The 18,279-nt window shown below is 29.6% G+C and overlaps 3 protein-coding genes across 3 annotated transcripts; 2 read left to right on the top strand and 1 right to left on the bottom strand.

Moving 5' to 3' along the window:
• The first annotated feature begins 1,086 nt into the window (after positions 1 to 1,086).
• LOC130898500 (nose resistant to fluoxetine protein 6-like) lies at positions 1,087 to 13,655 on the top strand. Its single transcript, XM_057807856.1, has 11 exons — positions 1,087 to 1,182; positions 2,423 to 2,568; positions 2,625 to 2,863; positions 3,192 to 3,492; positions 3,545 to 3,711; positions 3,763 to 3,931; positions 6,136 to 6,329; positions 6,389 to 6,539; positions 6,598 to 6,796; positions 13,273 to 13,415; positions 13,471 to 13,655. Exons 1-11 carry the CDS (start codon positions 1,113 to 1,115, stop codon positions 13,609 to 13,611), a joined length of 1,920 nt encoding a protein of 639 aa, XP_057663839.1. The 5' UTR covers positions 1,087 to 1,112; the 3' UTR covers positions 13,612 to 13,655.
• Positions 8,698 to 12,162, bottom strand: LOC130898501 (UDP-glucosyltransferase 2-like). Its single transcript, XM_057807857.1, has 5 exons — positions 11,679 to 12,162; positions 11,271 to 11,629; positions 10,985 to 11,207; positions 10,712 to 10,931; positions 8,698 to 8,997 (listed from the first exon to the last, which is right to left on the bottom strand). Exons 1-5 carry the CDS (start codon positions 12,139 to 12,141, stop codon positions 8,721 to 8,723), a joined length of 1,542 nt encoding a protein of 513 aa, XP_057663840.1. The 5' UTR covers positions 12,142 to 12,162; the 3' UTR covers positions 8,698 to 8,720.
• Positions 13,656 to 13,789: 134 nt separating the features above from the next.
• LOC130898601 (uncharacterized) lies at positions 13,790 to 17,614 on the top strand. The gene is made up of 6 exons (XM_057808010.1): positions 13,790 to 14,688; positions 16,058 to 16,278; positions 16,336 to 16,723; positions 16,902 to 17,082; positions 17,141 to 17,292; positions 17,439 to 17,614. Exons 1-6 carry the CDS (start codon positions 14,004 to 14,006, stop codon positions 17,525 to 17,527), a joined length of 1,716 nt encoding a protein of 571 aa, XP_057663993.1. The 5' UTR covers positions 13,790 to 14,003; the 3' UTR covers positions 17,528 to 17,614.
• The last annotated feature ends 665 nt before the right edge of the window (positions 17,615 to 18,279 follow it).

The raw sequence follows: 18,279 nt of genomic DNA, 5'->3' as shown, positions 1-18,279 counted from the left end.
TTCTGGGACGTTATAAAATATTCTAGAACGTTCTAAAACAATTTTAGATCGTTTTAAAATATTCTAGCACGTTTTATTATATTTTAGGACGATCTGTAATAACTTAGGAACGTTTTGAAGCATTCTAAGACGTTTTAATATATTCTAGGAAAATCTATAATAACTTTAGAACGTTTTGAAATATTCTAGATCCATTTGCTGTATTTCAGAACGTTTTGCTGTATTCTAGAACGTTTTGCTATATTCTAGATTGTTTTGCTGTATTCTAGAACGTTTTGCTATATTCTAGGACGATCTGTAATAACTATGGAACGTTTTGAAACATTCTAGGACGTTATAAGTTATTTTAGAATGTTCTAAAACAATTTTAGAACGTTTTGAAATATTCTAGGACGTTATAAAATATTCTAGAATGTTCTGAAACAATTTTAGATCGTTTTAAAATATTCTGGGACGTTATATTATATTTTAGGACGATCTGTAATAACTTTGGAACGTTTTGAAACATTCTAGGACGTTTGGCTATATTCTAGGACGATCTGAATAACTTTGGAACGTTTTTTGAAACATTCTAGGACGTTATAAGATATTTTAGAATGTTCTTAAACAATTTTAGAACGTTTTGAAATATTCTAGAACGTTTTGCTATATTCTAGGACGATCTGTAATAACTTTGGAACGTTTTGAAACATTCTAGGACGTTCTAATATATTCTATGAAGATCTGTAATAACTTTAGAACGTTATGGAATATTCTAGGACGTTATAAAATATTCTAGAACGTTCTAAAACTTTGGAATGTTTTGGAATATTCTAGGACGTAATAAAATATTCTGGAACGTTTTAAAGCAAATTTAGAAAATATTTTTGCATCGAATCAATCGAATATTTTCCTCTAAAGCTCGAACATATAATCAAAACATCGTAAAGTAAATCTTCCTTGATCGTTGAAATAATCGTTAAAAAAGTACGTTTAATGTACGTTAAAATAGATAATCCATCTCAATAATTAAATTTTACAAGAAAATACCATCATAATTAAATTAATCGTCGACGAAAATCGAAATTACCAAGCTGCTTGTAAATTACAAGCATATTAGAATAATCTGAGTGATGATGTGGTTTCTAAAATCGATACTTTCACTTATAATAAGTATCCAACGTTCCCAAGCATCAATTTCCAGTAAGTAAACAAGTTCTAGAACGTTTTAGAATATTCTAGATTATCTTTTATAGCAAAACAAACTGAAATTATGTGTTTTACAACAATTTCTAACGTTATAGATTATTTCGAATCTCTAAAATCGTTTTCCAATCATCGTAATATATTCTAGAACATTCTAAGTCTTTCTTGAACACTCTATATCATTCTAGAGCATTCCAATTCGTTTTAGAACATTCTGGAACATTCCATATCAACCTAAACCATTTTAAGTCCTTCTAGAATGTTCTGTGTTCTTCCAGAATATTCTGCCTTGTGTTTCGACTTTCTAGAACATTTTATATCACTCTGTATCATTATTTATCGTCCTCGAACACTTTGTGCCGTTCTAAAACAAACTACATTGTTTTTTGTTTCGAATAACACATGCTATAACCTTCTGGAACATTTTATCGAAATTATAGAATATTCTGAATTATTTTTTGTCTTTTATAAAACATTTTATATTGTTTTGAGACGTTGTTAGTCGTTCTAGAACATTTTACAACATTCTAGAACATTTTACAACACTCTAGAACATTTTACAACATTCTAGAACAATTTACAACACTCTAGAACATTTTACAACATTCTAGAACATTTTACAACATTTTAGAACATTTTACAACATTCTAGAACATCCTTTGTGGGTCTAGAATATTCTGCTATATTCTACATAATTTTATATCGTTCTGAAACATTTTGCGTCGTTCTAAAACATTCTATATCGTCTAAAAACATTTTAGACAATTTTAGAACAATGTAGATTTTTTCTAGAAGCCATTGGATCATAATAGAACATTGTAGATTGTTTTGAGAACATTTTAGAGAGGTTTCTAGCATTTCAGATGGTTTTGGTGCGTCACAGATCATCGTAGACCGTTCTAAGTTACTTTCAGAACTTTACAGAACATTTTAGCACATTATAGAACATTCTAGAGCATTTTAGAGCATTCTACAATATTATATAACATTCTAGAACATCCCAGAACGTTCTACAATAATCTAGAATATTAAAGGGTATTCTAGAGCATTCTAGAACATTCTAGAGCATTCTAGAACATTCTAGAGCATTTTCTAGATCATTATAGAGCATTCTAGAACATTATAGAGCATTTTAGATCATTCTAGAGCATTCTAGGGCATTCTAGAGCATTTTAGAACATTCTAAATAATTTCTAAACATTATAAAATGATACTAACATTGCGTAACGTCTTAAAGATGAACAATATGGTTCGTTACCCGAATTATTCCATCAGGACAATTTCGATAAATGTTCGTTCCTTAATGACGAATTTCTTTATTGTTCTTTCGAATATCATATGGAACCGAACAATCCAGAAAATCCCACGTGGGATACCATACAAGTGAGTACGTCAAATAACGTGATGTAGAACCCCATAAAAACGTCAAACATTTCCAGGAAATCATTTCGAACGATTATAATTACAGACACGACGTTTTGCGTCACTGGATCTGCGTACCGTTCACGTGTCCCGATTCGATCGGAAATACGACGATTCTTGACGAAATACAACTAAACATCAACGATTGCTATGATAAAAAAATGAAAAAATACGATTTAAAAGGAAAAATAAGAAATTTAGACTGCGTCACGACAATACCTAAATACCAAGTCGATTATGTGGACGTGGCAACCGCGTAAGTTGAATAAATCGAACGTATTACGTATCGTTAAGCCCAGCGCACATTGTAATATAAAATTCCACAACGATATAAGTGAAAATTTTGTTGAAAATGTTAGTAAAGTTAAAAGTTTCATAAAATAATTATTATTTTTTCAAGGTAACACGTTTGCGCGGTTTAAATTTTAGTTATATTGAATAATTACTTCATTATATATCGTACAATAATTTTAAATGTGCGCTCGGCTTAACACCATGAAATAATTTCTTTTCGGCATCGCGGAGTTGCCGGATTTATGTATTTACTCAAACGTGAGGTATCGAAATTTTTTTTTGTGTTTTAGATTTGTATTTCTAATATACGGGGGTATTATAATTATATCCAGTTTAGTTGAAATTATAGCTACGAGATGGTGTTCCGAATCGTATAATAAGTACGAAAATACGTTAATGGGGAAAATAATTGGTTCGTTTTCCATAAAAAAAAATTGGTATCGATTAACGAATGTCAATTATACAGAGGAATTGATATATCTACAACCTATACAGGGTATTAGATTTATAAATACGATCCTAGTGATATTTCATCATACTTGTATGTTATCAGTGATGTTGCCAGTCGTCAATACGCATTTTATCGAAAAGGTGATTGATTTTTTTTGGTCCGTTCTGTATAATAACGAAATTTATATTCCAGTTGAGCGATAAATACGTAAGTTTATTGTTATCGGGCGGTTCCCATTACGTCATAATTTTTTTCGTATTATCCTCCATGTTGCTTACCTACGGTGTATTCAAAAATTTCAAAAACAAAAAACTAACCCCGAAAATTCTATTTTCGATTTTTTTGAGAAGATACATCAGGTAGGTACTTCGAAATTTGAAAAAAATTGTCGAATTTCAATTTTTTTTTAGGTTAACGCCTACGATGATGGTCGTTGTGTGGTTTAACGCTACTTTGTGGCGACATCTAGGCGACGGACCGGTTTGGTACAATCTAATCGGTAGAGAGAGTACGAGATGTAGGGAAAACTGGTGGACGCACTTATTCTATTTAAATACCCTCGTAAATTCATATAACATGGTTAGAATTATTTTTTTACGAAAATAATACGTCAAACGTCATGTCAAACATCATATTCCGTGTCAAAAGTCAAATTGCGCGTCAAATGTCTTGTTAAATGTCACGAACCGTGCCAAAAGTCGAGCTAAACGTCAAGTGCCGTGTCAAAAGTCAAATTACGTGTCGAATGTCATATTAAACGTCACGTTCCGTGTCAAATAACAAGTTAAGAGGCACATTCGTTGTCAAAAGTCGAATTAAACGTTAAAAGTAAAAAAAATCGCAGTACGTGTGAAATGTCATGTTAATCATCACTTTCCATGTCAAAAGTCACGTTAACGGTCACGTTCTGTGTTAAATATGATATATATTACAAAGTTGACGTCATATCCGGTCGATAAAATCACTTCAGATGGAATTTAAAGCATTTTGTTCGGGAGAAATATTCAAACGGGATCAGATCGAGTTTTCAGTGGGCTAAAATTGTTCAAAATTTTTTAGAAATCATACAATTGAATCGGTTTTGGATAAAACTACACGTCAACGTGTCGAATGTGAATTAAAAAGCCACGTTACGTATGAAATGTCATATTATAAGTAACATTCCGTGAAAAATGCCAAGCTAAACGTCACGTTCCGTGCCAAATGTCACGTCAAACGTCACTAAGCATCAATTCTAACCTCACTTCCATGTTAAACATTATTTACCATAAGGACGTCATATCAGGTCGAAATATTTCAGAAATTATGTAATCGCGTCGAATCTTGATAAAAAAACTTGTGGACATGTCAAATCACAAAAAAATTGATCAAAACTGCACGTCAATACGTCAAATGTCAATCCTAACATCACGATCCATGTTAAACGTCATTTATAACAATGAAAACGTCATATCCGATCGATATATTTCAGAAATGATGTAATCGCGTCGAATTTTGATGAAAAAACTTGTGGATATGTCAAATTATAGGAAATTTGATAAAGATTAGACGTCAAATGTCAATCCTAACATCACGTTCCATGTCAAACGTCATTTATAATAATGAAAACGTCACTTTTCGGCGATATATTTCAGAAATTATGTAAACGCGTCGTATTTAGATAAAAACACTTGTGGTTATGTCAAATCACAAAAAATTTGATCAAATCTAGACGTCAATACGTCAAATGTTAATCCTAACATCACGTTCCATGTCAAACGTCATTTATAACAATGAAAACGTCATATCCAGTCGATATATTTCGGAAATGATGTAATCGCGTCGAATTTTGATAAAAAAACTTGTGGATATGTCAAATTATAGAAAATTTGATAAAGATTAGACGTCAAATGTCAATCCTAACATCACGTTCCATGTCAAACGTCATTTATAACAATGAAAACGTCATATCCAGTCGATATATTTCGGAAATGATGTAATCGCGTCGAATTTTGATAAAAAAACTTGTGGATATGTCAAATTATAGAAAATTTGATAAAGATTAGACGTCAAATGTCAATCCTAACATCACGTTCCATGTCAAACGTCATTTATAACAATGAAAACGTCATATCCAGTCGATATATTTCGGAAATGATGTAATCGCGTCGAATTTTGATAAAAAAACTTGTGCGTATGTCAAATTATAGAAAATTTGATAAAGATTAGACGTCAAATGTCAATCCTAACATCACGTTCCATGTCAAACGTCATTTATAATAATGAAAACGTCATTTTTGGGCGATATATTTTGGAAATTATGTAATCGCATCGAATTTTGATAAAAACACTTATGGATATGTCAAATTATAAAAAATTCGATCCAGAGTACACGTCAATACGTCAAATGTCAATCCTAACATCACGCTCCATGTCAAACGTCATTTATCACAATGTCAACGTTAAATCCGGTCGATATATTTCAGAAATTATGTAATCGCGTCGTATTTAGATAAAAACACTTGTTGACATGTCAAATCACAAAAAATTTGATCAAATCTAGACGTCAATACGTCAAATGTCAATCCTAACAACACGATCCATGTCAAACGTCATTTATAACAATGAAAATGTCATATCCGATCGATATATTTCGGAAATGATGTAACGTCGTCGAAAATACGTCAAGTGTCAATGTAAACGTCACGCGTCACAACAATTCGCTTTATCGACACCATTTTGACAAAGATACGTTTTAAATAACCTCAAACATGTTCTAAGACGAAAGTTTCATTATATTACAGTGTACTCCAACACTTTGGTATCTCGCTGAAGATACCAGATATTTTATTTCGATGTTGGTACTATTGTGGTACATAAAAATACGCGAGAAACACATTTGGTACGTCCTGGGGACTCTGTTGTCGATTAGTACGATATTCACCTTCCTATACAACTACATCAACGATTTCGAAACCCTCATTATACCGAGGGCGGAGTAAGTTAAATTCTGAATCGAATCAAGACGTTATTCATTTCGTTTTTCCGAATTTCCAGATCGGTTTATAACCTCAAATACATAGTAGGCGATCCGTTGTGGCATTGGCATCACATATCCCATATGGGAAACGCCTGCGCGCCCATAATCGGCGTCGGCTTCGGTTATTTGCTGTATAAGACCAGACACGTGGATGTGTTCGGCGCAAGGGTGGGTTTTATACGGTCTCATATCGCGCAGATTTTGATTCGTGTGATTTTTTTTGCAGAAAACGACGTGGGAGGTCGTGTTTTGTTTGTTGACGTACTTACCTTTTGTGGGGATAATAATTATACCGGGTTGGTACGTTTTTATAGGTAAATTTGAACATGACGCGTTTATTTCTTCATGGTTCGTCGCTGTTACGAAACCGATTTTCGTTTTGTCTATGGGGTGGTTTTTGTTTGGTTGTATACATGGAATTGGAGGTGAGTTTATTGGATTTTTATTATTATTTAATGGAGAGGTTTTCTCGGGTTGTATATGTGTGTCTATTTTGGTGGTTTATTATTGAAAAAATGCGTTGATTCACTGTTGAAACTAATATTTGAGTTTCCGTGAATTTTTTCAGAATTTTCATGATTTTTTTTATAATTTTCACCAAATTCTTTTAGTTTCTTTAAAAATCTTTAGGTGGTTTTTCGGAATTTTCATAGTTTTCATCTATGTTTATAAAATCTTTTTCACTAATTTTCCGTAACTTCGGAATTTTTTCATAGTTTTCCCATAATTTTTATGGAATTTCTAAAATTTTTTTCATATATTCTGCTTTTTTCTGAATTTTCATGTTTTTTACCATGATTTTCATAATTTTTTCCATGAATTTCGCCATTTTTTCATAATTTAAAGATTTTTACATAAATGTTTTATAATTTTTATCCATTCCATGATTTGCTACATATATTTATTCGATTTTTCATATTTTTCTGATTTTTTTGGAATTTTTATAACATTTTTTAGTTTTTTTCTGAATTTTCGTTATTTTTACTATAATTTTCATAATTTTTTATCGTTTTTATCAAATCTTTTCCATAGTTTTCTCCAATTTTCGACATTATTTATAGTTTTTTTTTTAAACTTTTATGGATGTTTTCAAAGTTTTTGCATATTTTCTGGTTTTTTCTGAATTTTCATGTTTTTTACCATAATTTTCATAATTTTTCCATGAATTTCGCCATTTTTCCATAATTTTTCATAATTTTTATAGACTCTCCTTGATTTTTTGCATATTTTTAATCGATTTTTCAAAATGTTTATGATTTTTTGAAATTTTTATGATATTTTTTTCTGAATTTCTATGATTTTTACCATAATTTCCATCAATTTTTATGAATTTTTGGAATTTCTATGACATTCTATAGTTTTATCCTAAATTTTCAAGATTTTTTAAAATTTTCAAGATTTCACGTAACTTTTTGAAAATTTTTCTAAAATTTCCATTATTTCCATGATCTTTTAGTATTCATCAATTTTTTAGTGATTTTTCGAATATTTTCAAAATTTTTACGATTTTTCAATAATTTTCACTATATTTCTCTATTATCTGAATTTTTTTTGTTTATTCAAAATTTTTATGATTTTATATATAATTTACCGCAATTTCCATTTTTTACTTATTTTTCTGCATTTCCGGAATTTTTATTGATTTTTGTATAATTTCTATAGTTTTTAATAATTTTCCCTCGATTTTCATGTTTTTTCCTCAAATTTTCTCATTTTTTCCAGAATTTTTGATTTTTTTTGGAATTGCTCTCAATTATAAATATTTATTATTATTTAATCATTTTTACGTTATTTTCGTTAGTTTGTGATGCTTCGTCGATTTTTTTCAATTTCCTTTGATAATTTTCTTGATTTTCCATAATTTTGACGATATTTTTATCATTTTCATGATTGTTCATAAACTATCATGATTTTTTCGTAGTTTTTATTAATTTTTCATTAATTTCTATGGTTTCTTATCATTTTTCTCTGATAATCAGGTTCTTCCATAATATTTCCAGCATTTTCATAATTTTCTTCAAGATTTTCGTGATTTTTTTGTAATTTTCTTGATTTTTCTTATATTTTCTCCATAATTTTCATATTTTATTCAAAATTTTCCAATAATTATTCAACAATTCCCATATTTTCCATAACTTTTCAATATTTTAAAGGTTTCTTGTACAGTTTCCATATTTTTCAATAATAGAGATGGGAAATCGTAATCCTGCCAGTTACAAAATAACGGTTATCAATTTTCATGTTAAAGAACCAAATAGTTGACCAATCAGTACGTTTTAAGGGTTCCCAAAGGACCAGAGGACGTTGAAAATAGAAAATAAAACGATTTTAATCACAAAATCGACAATTTCATTGCTCTTTTATTTTAAAAAAACGTCTACAATTTTTTTTCAACGAACATATTAATTTATTCACAACATATAAACTGAAAAAAACAATTCCTAATAAAAATATGATGACGTCCATCATGAAATATTCGAAAAAAGACATACCGGCCGCAGCACTTCGTAGATGCCTCGCCCCCTTATGGCGCAGCACGTATTCTATCCACCAAATCGCTTTTTCCACGCCTACCATTGGTTGGTCGATTATAATCGATTTTCCTTCACGCACCGCTATTCTGTATCTACGAAAAGTAAAACATTTTCAATGGTTTTCTTGGTTTTCACATTATTTTTGTAGCTTTTCAATTAATTTCATCATTTTTTTAGGGTTTTTAACATTTTTTTCATAATTTTCTAGAATTCTTATATTTTATTTCCAATATTTTCTATTTTTCACATATTTAGTTTTTTTCGTAATTTTCTGAATTTCTCAAGGTTTTTACGATGTTTTTCATCGATTTTCCAAATTTTTATGATTTTTACTATAATTTTCACCTAACTTTCCCAATTTTCTCAATTTTTTAATTCTTTTTTATGACTTCCATCAATTTTTCTATTATTTTTATGATTTTTTCATAATTTTCACATAATTTTTCTTATGATTTTCTTCTTTTTCAAGATTTTCACATTTTTTCTCACGTTTTCCTTCAGTTTTTTAAATTCTTATGATTTTTTTAGTTTTTCTATATAATTTTCTTATTTTTCCAAAATTTTTACGATTTTTTCATGATTTCCATCAATTTTCTACTATCTACTTTCTACTTCTATTTTTATGCTTTTTTTATAATTTTCACATAGTTTTTCTAATTATTTTTATAATTTTTCCATTTTTTCAGAAAATTTTCACGATTTTATCCATGTTTTCCATCAGTTTTACAAAAAATTTTATGATTTTCATCAATTTTTCATAATTATTATAGAATTTTCGTAGCTTCTTCAAAATTCTCTTAATTTATCGGAAATTTTCATAATTTTCACAAAATTTTCATCGATTTCTCATAATTTTCATGAGTTTCCAAAAATTTTCATCGATTTTCATAATTTCCATCATTTTCCAATATTTTCGAGATTTTTATATAATTTTTATGAAATCTTCGTAATTTTCTCCCTAATTTTCACAATTTATATAATTTTTGAATAATTTCCATCCTTTTACAATATTTTCGAGATTTTTATAAAATTTTTACAAAATCTTTCTCATTTTTTGCGTATTTGCACAATTTATATAATTTTTGAATAATTTCCATCATTTTACAATATTTTCGAGATTTTTATAAAATGTTTACAAAATCTTTCTCATTTTTTGCGTATTTTCACAATTTATATAATTTTTGAATAATTTCCATCATTTTCCAATATTTTCGAGATTTTTATATAATTTTTGATTAATTTCCATCATTTTTCAATATTTTCGAGATTGTTATATAATTTTTACAAAATTTTCGTAATTTTTTCCGTATTTTTCACAATTTATAAAATTTTTGAATAATTTCCATTAACTTTCCATATATTTTGTTCGATAATCTCACAATTTCTATTATCCAATAATTTTCATAATTTTTTTTTCACATTTCCTACCCACCCTTTATACGCAAAAATCTATTTCGACCTATTTCCGCAAATCACTTCATTTTTAATGCACCCTGTATGCGTAACAATATTTTTCCTATCCTTATTCCTTTAAATGACTTCATTACTAACCCACCTTGTATACTTGACAGTTTTTTTCACGCCTATCTTTTTAAATCACTTCATTTTAAACGCAACGTTTTATACTAAACAATATTTTCTTCATACATAATTTTTCTTAAGTCATTTCATTTCCAACGTACCCTGTATATTCGATAATAACATTTATACCAATATTCGTGATTCGATCAAGTTCTAACGCACCCTGTATACATGGAGAATTTATTTACATTAAGTTGGTACCCATGCGAATATTAACGAACTTACTTATCGTGTTCGGCTACTTCGATTATGGCCGCCTTAAAATCATCCTTTACGATATTCTCATAATCGATTCTCAACCCCATTCCAATTTTTTCGATTTTATCGATATTATTATATTGATCTAATATGAAAGGTATACCTATCAAAGGTACCTCGTTAAAAATGGCTTCTTCTATCGATTGCAAACCACCTTGAGTTATAAATAACCTCACATTTCGATGACCTACGACAACAAAATGAAATCTATTAAATCTATTCACCCAAACCGATCGATACCTAAAATATCTTGTTGCGGAAACCATTTTCTAATAATAACGTTCCCCGGTATATCTAACAAATCTTCTTCTTCGTATTTCCATAATACCTCATAAGGTAATTCTCTAAAACAACTTATAATTTCTTTTTTTACCTCGGTAGATAAACTAGCACTTTTCACATTCGATCCTAAACTGAAATATATGACACCCCTCGTAGAATTATCCATAAATTCTTTAATATCCTAAAGAATAATTTTATATATATATATATATATATATATATTTGAATATATTAATTTGTTTACCTGCGGTAGGGGTTTCTTCTTTTTTATATGCATCATATTGATCTCGATTATATTAGGTACGTTAGGCCGTATAGAATGTATTAAAGGATTTACGTTCACCATTAGTAGACTAAAATTTTTTTCCACGTCACCTAAATACGGTAAATTACCGAAATGTTTTCTCGCTATTTCATCAGACACAGGAAGAACGTACCAATAATAAAAAACCCTGTACCAAATATTGTATAACAAACTATTCACTTTATCTATAAAAGTTACGTCACTATGGATGTTTAGCATCATATCCGGTGACGTAATAGGATGGGTGGGGTTACCGAAAGCGTCGTGGGTATGAAGATATACTTCCATCGATGATATACCTACAAATTTTTACGATCACACTGTATATACGTTAAAATTTTTACGTACCTATTGAAATGCATTTGTATTTTCCAACAAATCCAAGCGCTACGCTATAATGATTCATATTTTGTAAAATAACCAAATCAAATTCGATTTTGTCGTCATTTATTAATTTACGTACTGGTTCTAACCTCAAAATTGTTTCGAAAGTAATTATACCGAAATTTAACATAAATAATAGTTTAGAAAATAGGTAATTATCTTTAGATATCGATTTATGTAAAGAAATATTTTTTAAATAATTATAAGTAGTGGAAGTATCGATTTCCGTGAGATTTGTCAACGTTGGATCGTTAAGAGTATTCGGCGTTATAACGGTGACCTTGTGACCCCTTAAAGAGAGTTCCTTCCAAATCGGTTGGAATATCATTTGATGACTTATTGAGGGAACGAAGAAAACACACAAAATTTTCGCACTGAAAACATTAGAGAACGTTAAAAACAAAATAAGAAACACTCGTAGTGACATTGTTAAAATTTATAATATACTAAATTGTTCATTTAACATTATATAGGTCTACTTTTATCGTAATATTAATCATATTAATAATTCATGAGTATAAAAATGATAATTAACTGAAAAAATGCTTCATGTTACTAATTTACCATATTTCACATATTTAGACGTATTGAGGGGTTTTCAATAAAACATATTTTAGAATAATAATTTTTGTTTTCGTCACCATTTGTATTTTTTTTACACCCTGTATGTAATACCAATCTATAATTATTTAAAATTACGAAAAATTTTAAGAGGACACGTAAAATGTATTATTTTCTAACTTACCTCGTATATATTACAATAATTGTCGTCGATGTTATTTTACACACGCGTCGTATATATAGTTTTAACTAATGCCCGTTTAAATTATGACTATTCTAGACGGACCTTGTATATGAGACACGTAGGACACTCTTTTTGAAATCACCTTGTATTCAAAATAATATTTTTTTATACCTACTATAATTAGATATTTTGTTTTACGCACGCCCTGTATATATAACAATATTTTTTTATACCTATTCTCACTTTTAGGAAATTTAAAAAAAATTCGAGAGTTTCTCAAGTATACCATGTATATATTTCAATAAATTTCTATACCTTTTATGTATATAAGACCCACCCTGTATAAATGACGATACATTTTGACGCCTAAGATAAGAACAAACCTGTATATATTTTGATAATTTTTAATACCTATTACCATGAAACACAATTTTGAACGTACAATGTATGAATAACAATGTTTTAATGGCACATAAATTCATTAGATTTTTGTTTACAAACAAATATAAAAAAATAAATAGGAGACTTTTTTGAGAAAACCTTGTATATATTTTGATATTTTTTGATACCTATGGAACACTATTTTAGACGCACCCTGTATTAATGACAATATTTTTTTGACATTTCAGTCTAGTTGTAATTTCTCATAAACGACATTGTGGTCTCACACTATACTTGGGAAATTTATTATTATTTTTCTTCTTCTGCTTCTCTTCTTATCTCATCATGTAGGCAGAGACGTATCCAGATAATTTTATGTAACAACAAATAATCTATCATTTCTAATAATCTATCAAACCAAAATTTTTATAGGGCTCGCCGATAAGATTTTAAGATGGCAACCGATGTACATTTTAGGCAGGTTAACGTATAGTGTTTACCTCGGCCATTTTACTTTATTAATGTCGAAGGCAGCAGTAACGAGAACCCCAGTATATGTCAACCATATTTTAGTTGTAATTATACAACCAAAATCGGTTTTACCACCATTTTGATTAATTTTTCTTTCAGGTACACGATGTTATAGGCGATTTAATAATGTCATATATACTCGCATTTTTTATTACTATATTATTAGAAATGCCAATTTCATCTTTACAAAGATTATTCATACTACCACCTTCTATTAATGACGAAAACAAAAATAAATAATATGTGTAAATATACTTATGATAATAAAAAAATTGTTGAACCGATCCTGTCCTTTTTTCTTCGTCGTTAAAAAGAAGAAGATTAGTATGACAGCGCGTCATCTGTCTAGTAAAACGTGATTAATAACGAAAAAGTATATTATATTGTAGTAAATTTACTGTGAAAGGGGGAATTATAGAATAGAATACAAACAAAATAATTTTATTAATAATTATATTAATAAACGTAATAATATACAAACGACTAATATGTTCAACACCTCGTCGATAGGTGGTTGTATAAAAGTTTGTTCAAGCCATCGATGAAAAGAAGATGATCTCAGCGCGTCATCTGTCTATTAAACGCGTTTAAGTATTAGATAGAAAGTAAAATCGTTTTTAATTTATTGTGAAATGGGGGTTAATAGTTTTCAATCTTGTAAACAGAGAAATAACAAAAAACAAGAAAGAAATAGTGATAGAAAAACTGTAGTGGATATTATCGACAGTGATATCGAGATGTGTTATAGTGAGAGGGAAAATAGTGAAAGGACTGACTCGGTACCTAAAGACGAAGATTTATTTTTTATTGATATTTCGGGTAACAGAAATACTTCGAAACTTTTAAATGACACATTAACGAGTCAAAGTAGTTCGAATGTACCGGAAACTGTCTCCCCGATGTTTTCATCGCCAAATGTTGAGAAAAAAAGAAAAAAAAATTCATTAAATAGTTCGAATAGTGATAGATTGAGTGAACAAAATAAAATTGTTTTAAATAATGATGTTAAACGTGAAAAATCCGAACAAAAAGTTTCAAAATTGAATAAAAACGAATTAGATGAAGAAAAACACGCGGTTGTTACGAAAAAAAAGAAAATCAAAAGTGATATTGAGGCATACGTCGATAGGGATGAAAAAATCTGGGAGAAATTGAAACAATCGTCGATATTAAACGGTTCTCTTGATCTGGGTGTGAAAGTGAAGAAACGAGATTCGGATGAAAAAATTTATGAAGAAAATAAAAAAAAAAAGAAAGTGGATTATGAAGAGGAAGCTAAACAGGTTGATTTTCTGAAAAAATGGGAACAAAAAATAGGTAAGTGAATTGTTTTTCTTTATTTATGTCATTGTCTTACATAATTTGATAGATTTATGAGGCTGTTTTTGTTCTGCTTGTGTGTATAAATGTGGCAAAATTTTTGTAGTTTTTGTGGCTTTTCTCTATTTTCTTCATCTAAGAACAACTTTGGAGAATGTGGCATTTTCTTATTGTTTTTGTGGCTGTTTTTAACCTGTTTTCGTGGATAAATGTGGCAAGGATGACGCAGATATGCAGATTTCCTCGATTTTCTTCATATAATATCAATTTTGAAAGACGTGGCGTTTTCTTATTGGTTTTGGGGCTGTTTTTGTTCTCCCCTGTGGATAAATGTAGCCAGATTCGCTTTTATTCATTTCTAATTTTCTTGATCTAATTACAATTTTGGAGAATGTGGCATCTTCTTATTGTTTTTGTAGCTGTTCTTATCCTGTTTTCGGGAGTAAATGTGGCAAGGATAATGCAGATCTGCGGTTTTCTCGATTTTTTCTAATATCTATTTTGGAAGATGGGGCAATTTCTTATTGCTTTTGTTCTGTTTTACTTGATAAATGTGGCAAAATTTACCAGAAAATGTATGAGATTCAAGTAGATCTGTTATTTCTCTCAATTTTCATCTTCTCATGCCAATTTTAATAAATGTGGCCTCGTTCTTTCTGTCCCTGTTGCCGTTTTAACTCTGTTTTTGTGTTCCAAGAACATTTAAATACGTCGTTTTCTCCAATTTTTCCCCCCATACAAATTTTGATAACTGTGGCGTTTCAATACGAATTTGAATAAATATGGCATTGTTGATTTTATTCTATGTTTATAAAAACAGTGAGATGGATTCTGGTATTTCACTTTACTCAATTATCTTTTTACAATTCATATTTTAGTAAATTCATCTTGTTTTATATTACTTATGTGGATGTTTTTTTATTTCGTTTGCACATATAAATGTGGTTAAATTCGAGTAGAATTGACAGTTTTTTTAATTCTTTGTTTCAAATTCAATTTTTAATACATGTGGCTTGTTTTAAATTATTTATGTGGCTCAAAATTAACGTAGCTCGTTTTAAATTACTTATGTGGCCGTGTTTATTTCGTTTATTCATATAAATGTGGTTAAATTCGAGTAGAATCATCAGTTTTTTGAATTAACTTTTTCTAATACGTTTTGCAATAAATGTGGCTTATAATAAATTATTTATGAGGTTCAAAATTCACGTGGCTCGTTTTAAATTATTTATGTGGCCTTTTTATTTCGCTTTAGCATATAAATGTGGTTAGATTCATGTGAAGACGTCATGTTTTTAAATTTTCTATCAGTAATACGAAAATAAATGTGGCATATTTATGTGGCAATTTTTATTGTTTCGTCTAGCGTTCGATTCGTGTTATATTGATGGAAACGAGAAGCAAATACTCGCAAAACTTTACATAAAGTTGCCTTTCGATGATATACCCCCTCTCCACGACATCCAGAGACCTAGCAAACCCACGCTAGACGAAACCGAACGTGGTAAACAACTTAACGCCAAGACGGGGCCCTATAGCAAAGAAGAAGACGAACAGATCAAAGAGAATTGGATGAATTTTTGCAAAGTGAGTGTTTCGCATCGATTTTTTTTTGGGGATAATTAATTTCTTGTTGTTTCTTAGGATCACGATTTGAATTTGGAACCGTCGGTTTTTTACAAATTACCCAAATGCATGGGACGGAGAGAGAAGATAAAATTCATGCAGTATCTGTCTCATAAATTGGATCAGAGGAATCCTTTTTACGTACATTTGAGGTTCCAGAGATTGTATAGCGAGAACACGGTTAAATTAGGCAGGTTTACCGAAGAAGAAGACGAGAAAATATTGAAATTTATGAGGAACAGTTGTTCGAATAGGTCGTATCAAGATTTGGCTGTATTATTGGGCCGTAGGCCGATGGCCATACAAAGAAGGCTTTTCATGTTGGAGAACGGGCTTAACGAGACTAGAATCGAATGGAATATCGATTTGAGTAAACGATTAATCGAAGGTATTTTGAAGGTCACAGGTGAGGGATAAAATAAATTGACGATAATTTCATTAATGATATTTCATAGTATATTCTTATGTGTGTATCGTTTTGCGTTTTTTTCTTAGTGTATAATCCATTTTGTTTTCTTAAAATTTGGACCTTCTTCTGAATGACTTTGTAATTTTTTAATTTTCGTTTATCATCCTTCTCGTAGGAAAAGAAAAAGTAGAAGATTTGGAGGAAGTTTCCCTCAATATCTCCCAGTTGCGCCAATTATCCCATCTATTAGACGACATACCCCCGAAAAAATTGTTCAATTCCTGGTACAAATACGTCCACCCCAGATTATTCCTCAGAGAAACCTACGAAGAAATAAAAACCGATCTGGTGAAAATGTAAGTAAAAACGAAAGTTTCCGCTTTCACTGTATCATATTCGTTCTCTATTCCCCAGGATGTTTTATAATAAGGAGAAGGATTACAGGACGGTGAATTGGAAAAAGTACGCTTCGAATTTCAGCGGCATCAACGAGTACAAATTGTATGAACTTTTCGCGAATATGGTCTCTAATAAAGTACCGAGAAAGAAGAGATCGAATTTGAGAAGTGAGTACGATTTTTCGTCTCCCCCCTTGTATGTACGAGTCTCCAATATTTCGCGGTTTTTATAAAAAAAAAAAAAAATTTTCTTAGTGTACGCGTGTTTTCCGCTATTTTTCTTGGTCTACATAATTTTTTCACGTTTTTCGTAGGTGTTGTTAAACATTTATTGATGGAACGGACCAAATCCAAGGCTCTACGTAGGTATGTGTACAAAAACGGCGATTTGACAGTGACGTGACAATTTTTCCAAACTTTATAATGTATATTTAATAAAAATTTTTTTTTCTCTATTTTTCTCAGTATGTATTTAAATTTTTTGTTAATATTTTAGCGTATTTATTTTTTTCTCTAAGTGTACAACACGAAACCAATTTTCCCATCCAATATTTTTTCTATTTTCTTTCACAAATTTTTAAAAAAATATCGATCGTGCCCTATAAACGCAAATAAAATATACGAGGAGCGATTAAAAAATGTAGTACCACAAAAATTATTAAAGCACCTTCGTATTTTATATATATATATAAAAATTTACAGTGGAAATAGAAATTTTTTTAGGTGTTGATGTGATTTAAGTGTAATTGGAATTGTTTCTATCGATAAAGCCCCGTGAACAAAAATTAAAATATAAATACTATTAAAAAATTAGTAACAATAGAGTTTAACCAATAATAGCCTTCGTATTTTAAGATATGAAATTTTCATCAAAATAAAATACGCTAAAACTCGAGGGATTTTCTTAAAAATGGCGTCGAAACTATTATACGAGGTGTCCTTAAAAAATAAATTAGAAAAAAATTAATTATCAAGGTACCCTCATATTAAATTTTATATAGGTTTTTAATGGAAATTGGAAGATGCTAAATTATATTGGAAAAAAATCTTTTTTTATCATTACATATACGCCGATATAAAAAATACGAGGTGTATTCAAAAGATAATAAGTAAAACTGTATTAACCAACAATATCCCCTCGTATTTCACGGATAT

Source organism: Diorhabda carinulata, chromosome 10 (genome assembly GCF_026250575.1).
Source record: "Diorhabda carinulata isolate Delta chromosome 10, icDioCari1.1, whole genome shotgun sequence".
In the NCBI taxonomy this organism is placed as follows: domain Eukaryota; kingdom Metazoa; phylum Arthropoda; class Insecta; order Coleoptera; family Chrysomelidae; genus Diorhabda; species Diorhabda carinulata.
This window is presented reverse-complemented; position numbering and strand designations above follow the sequence as displayed.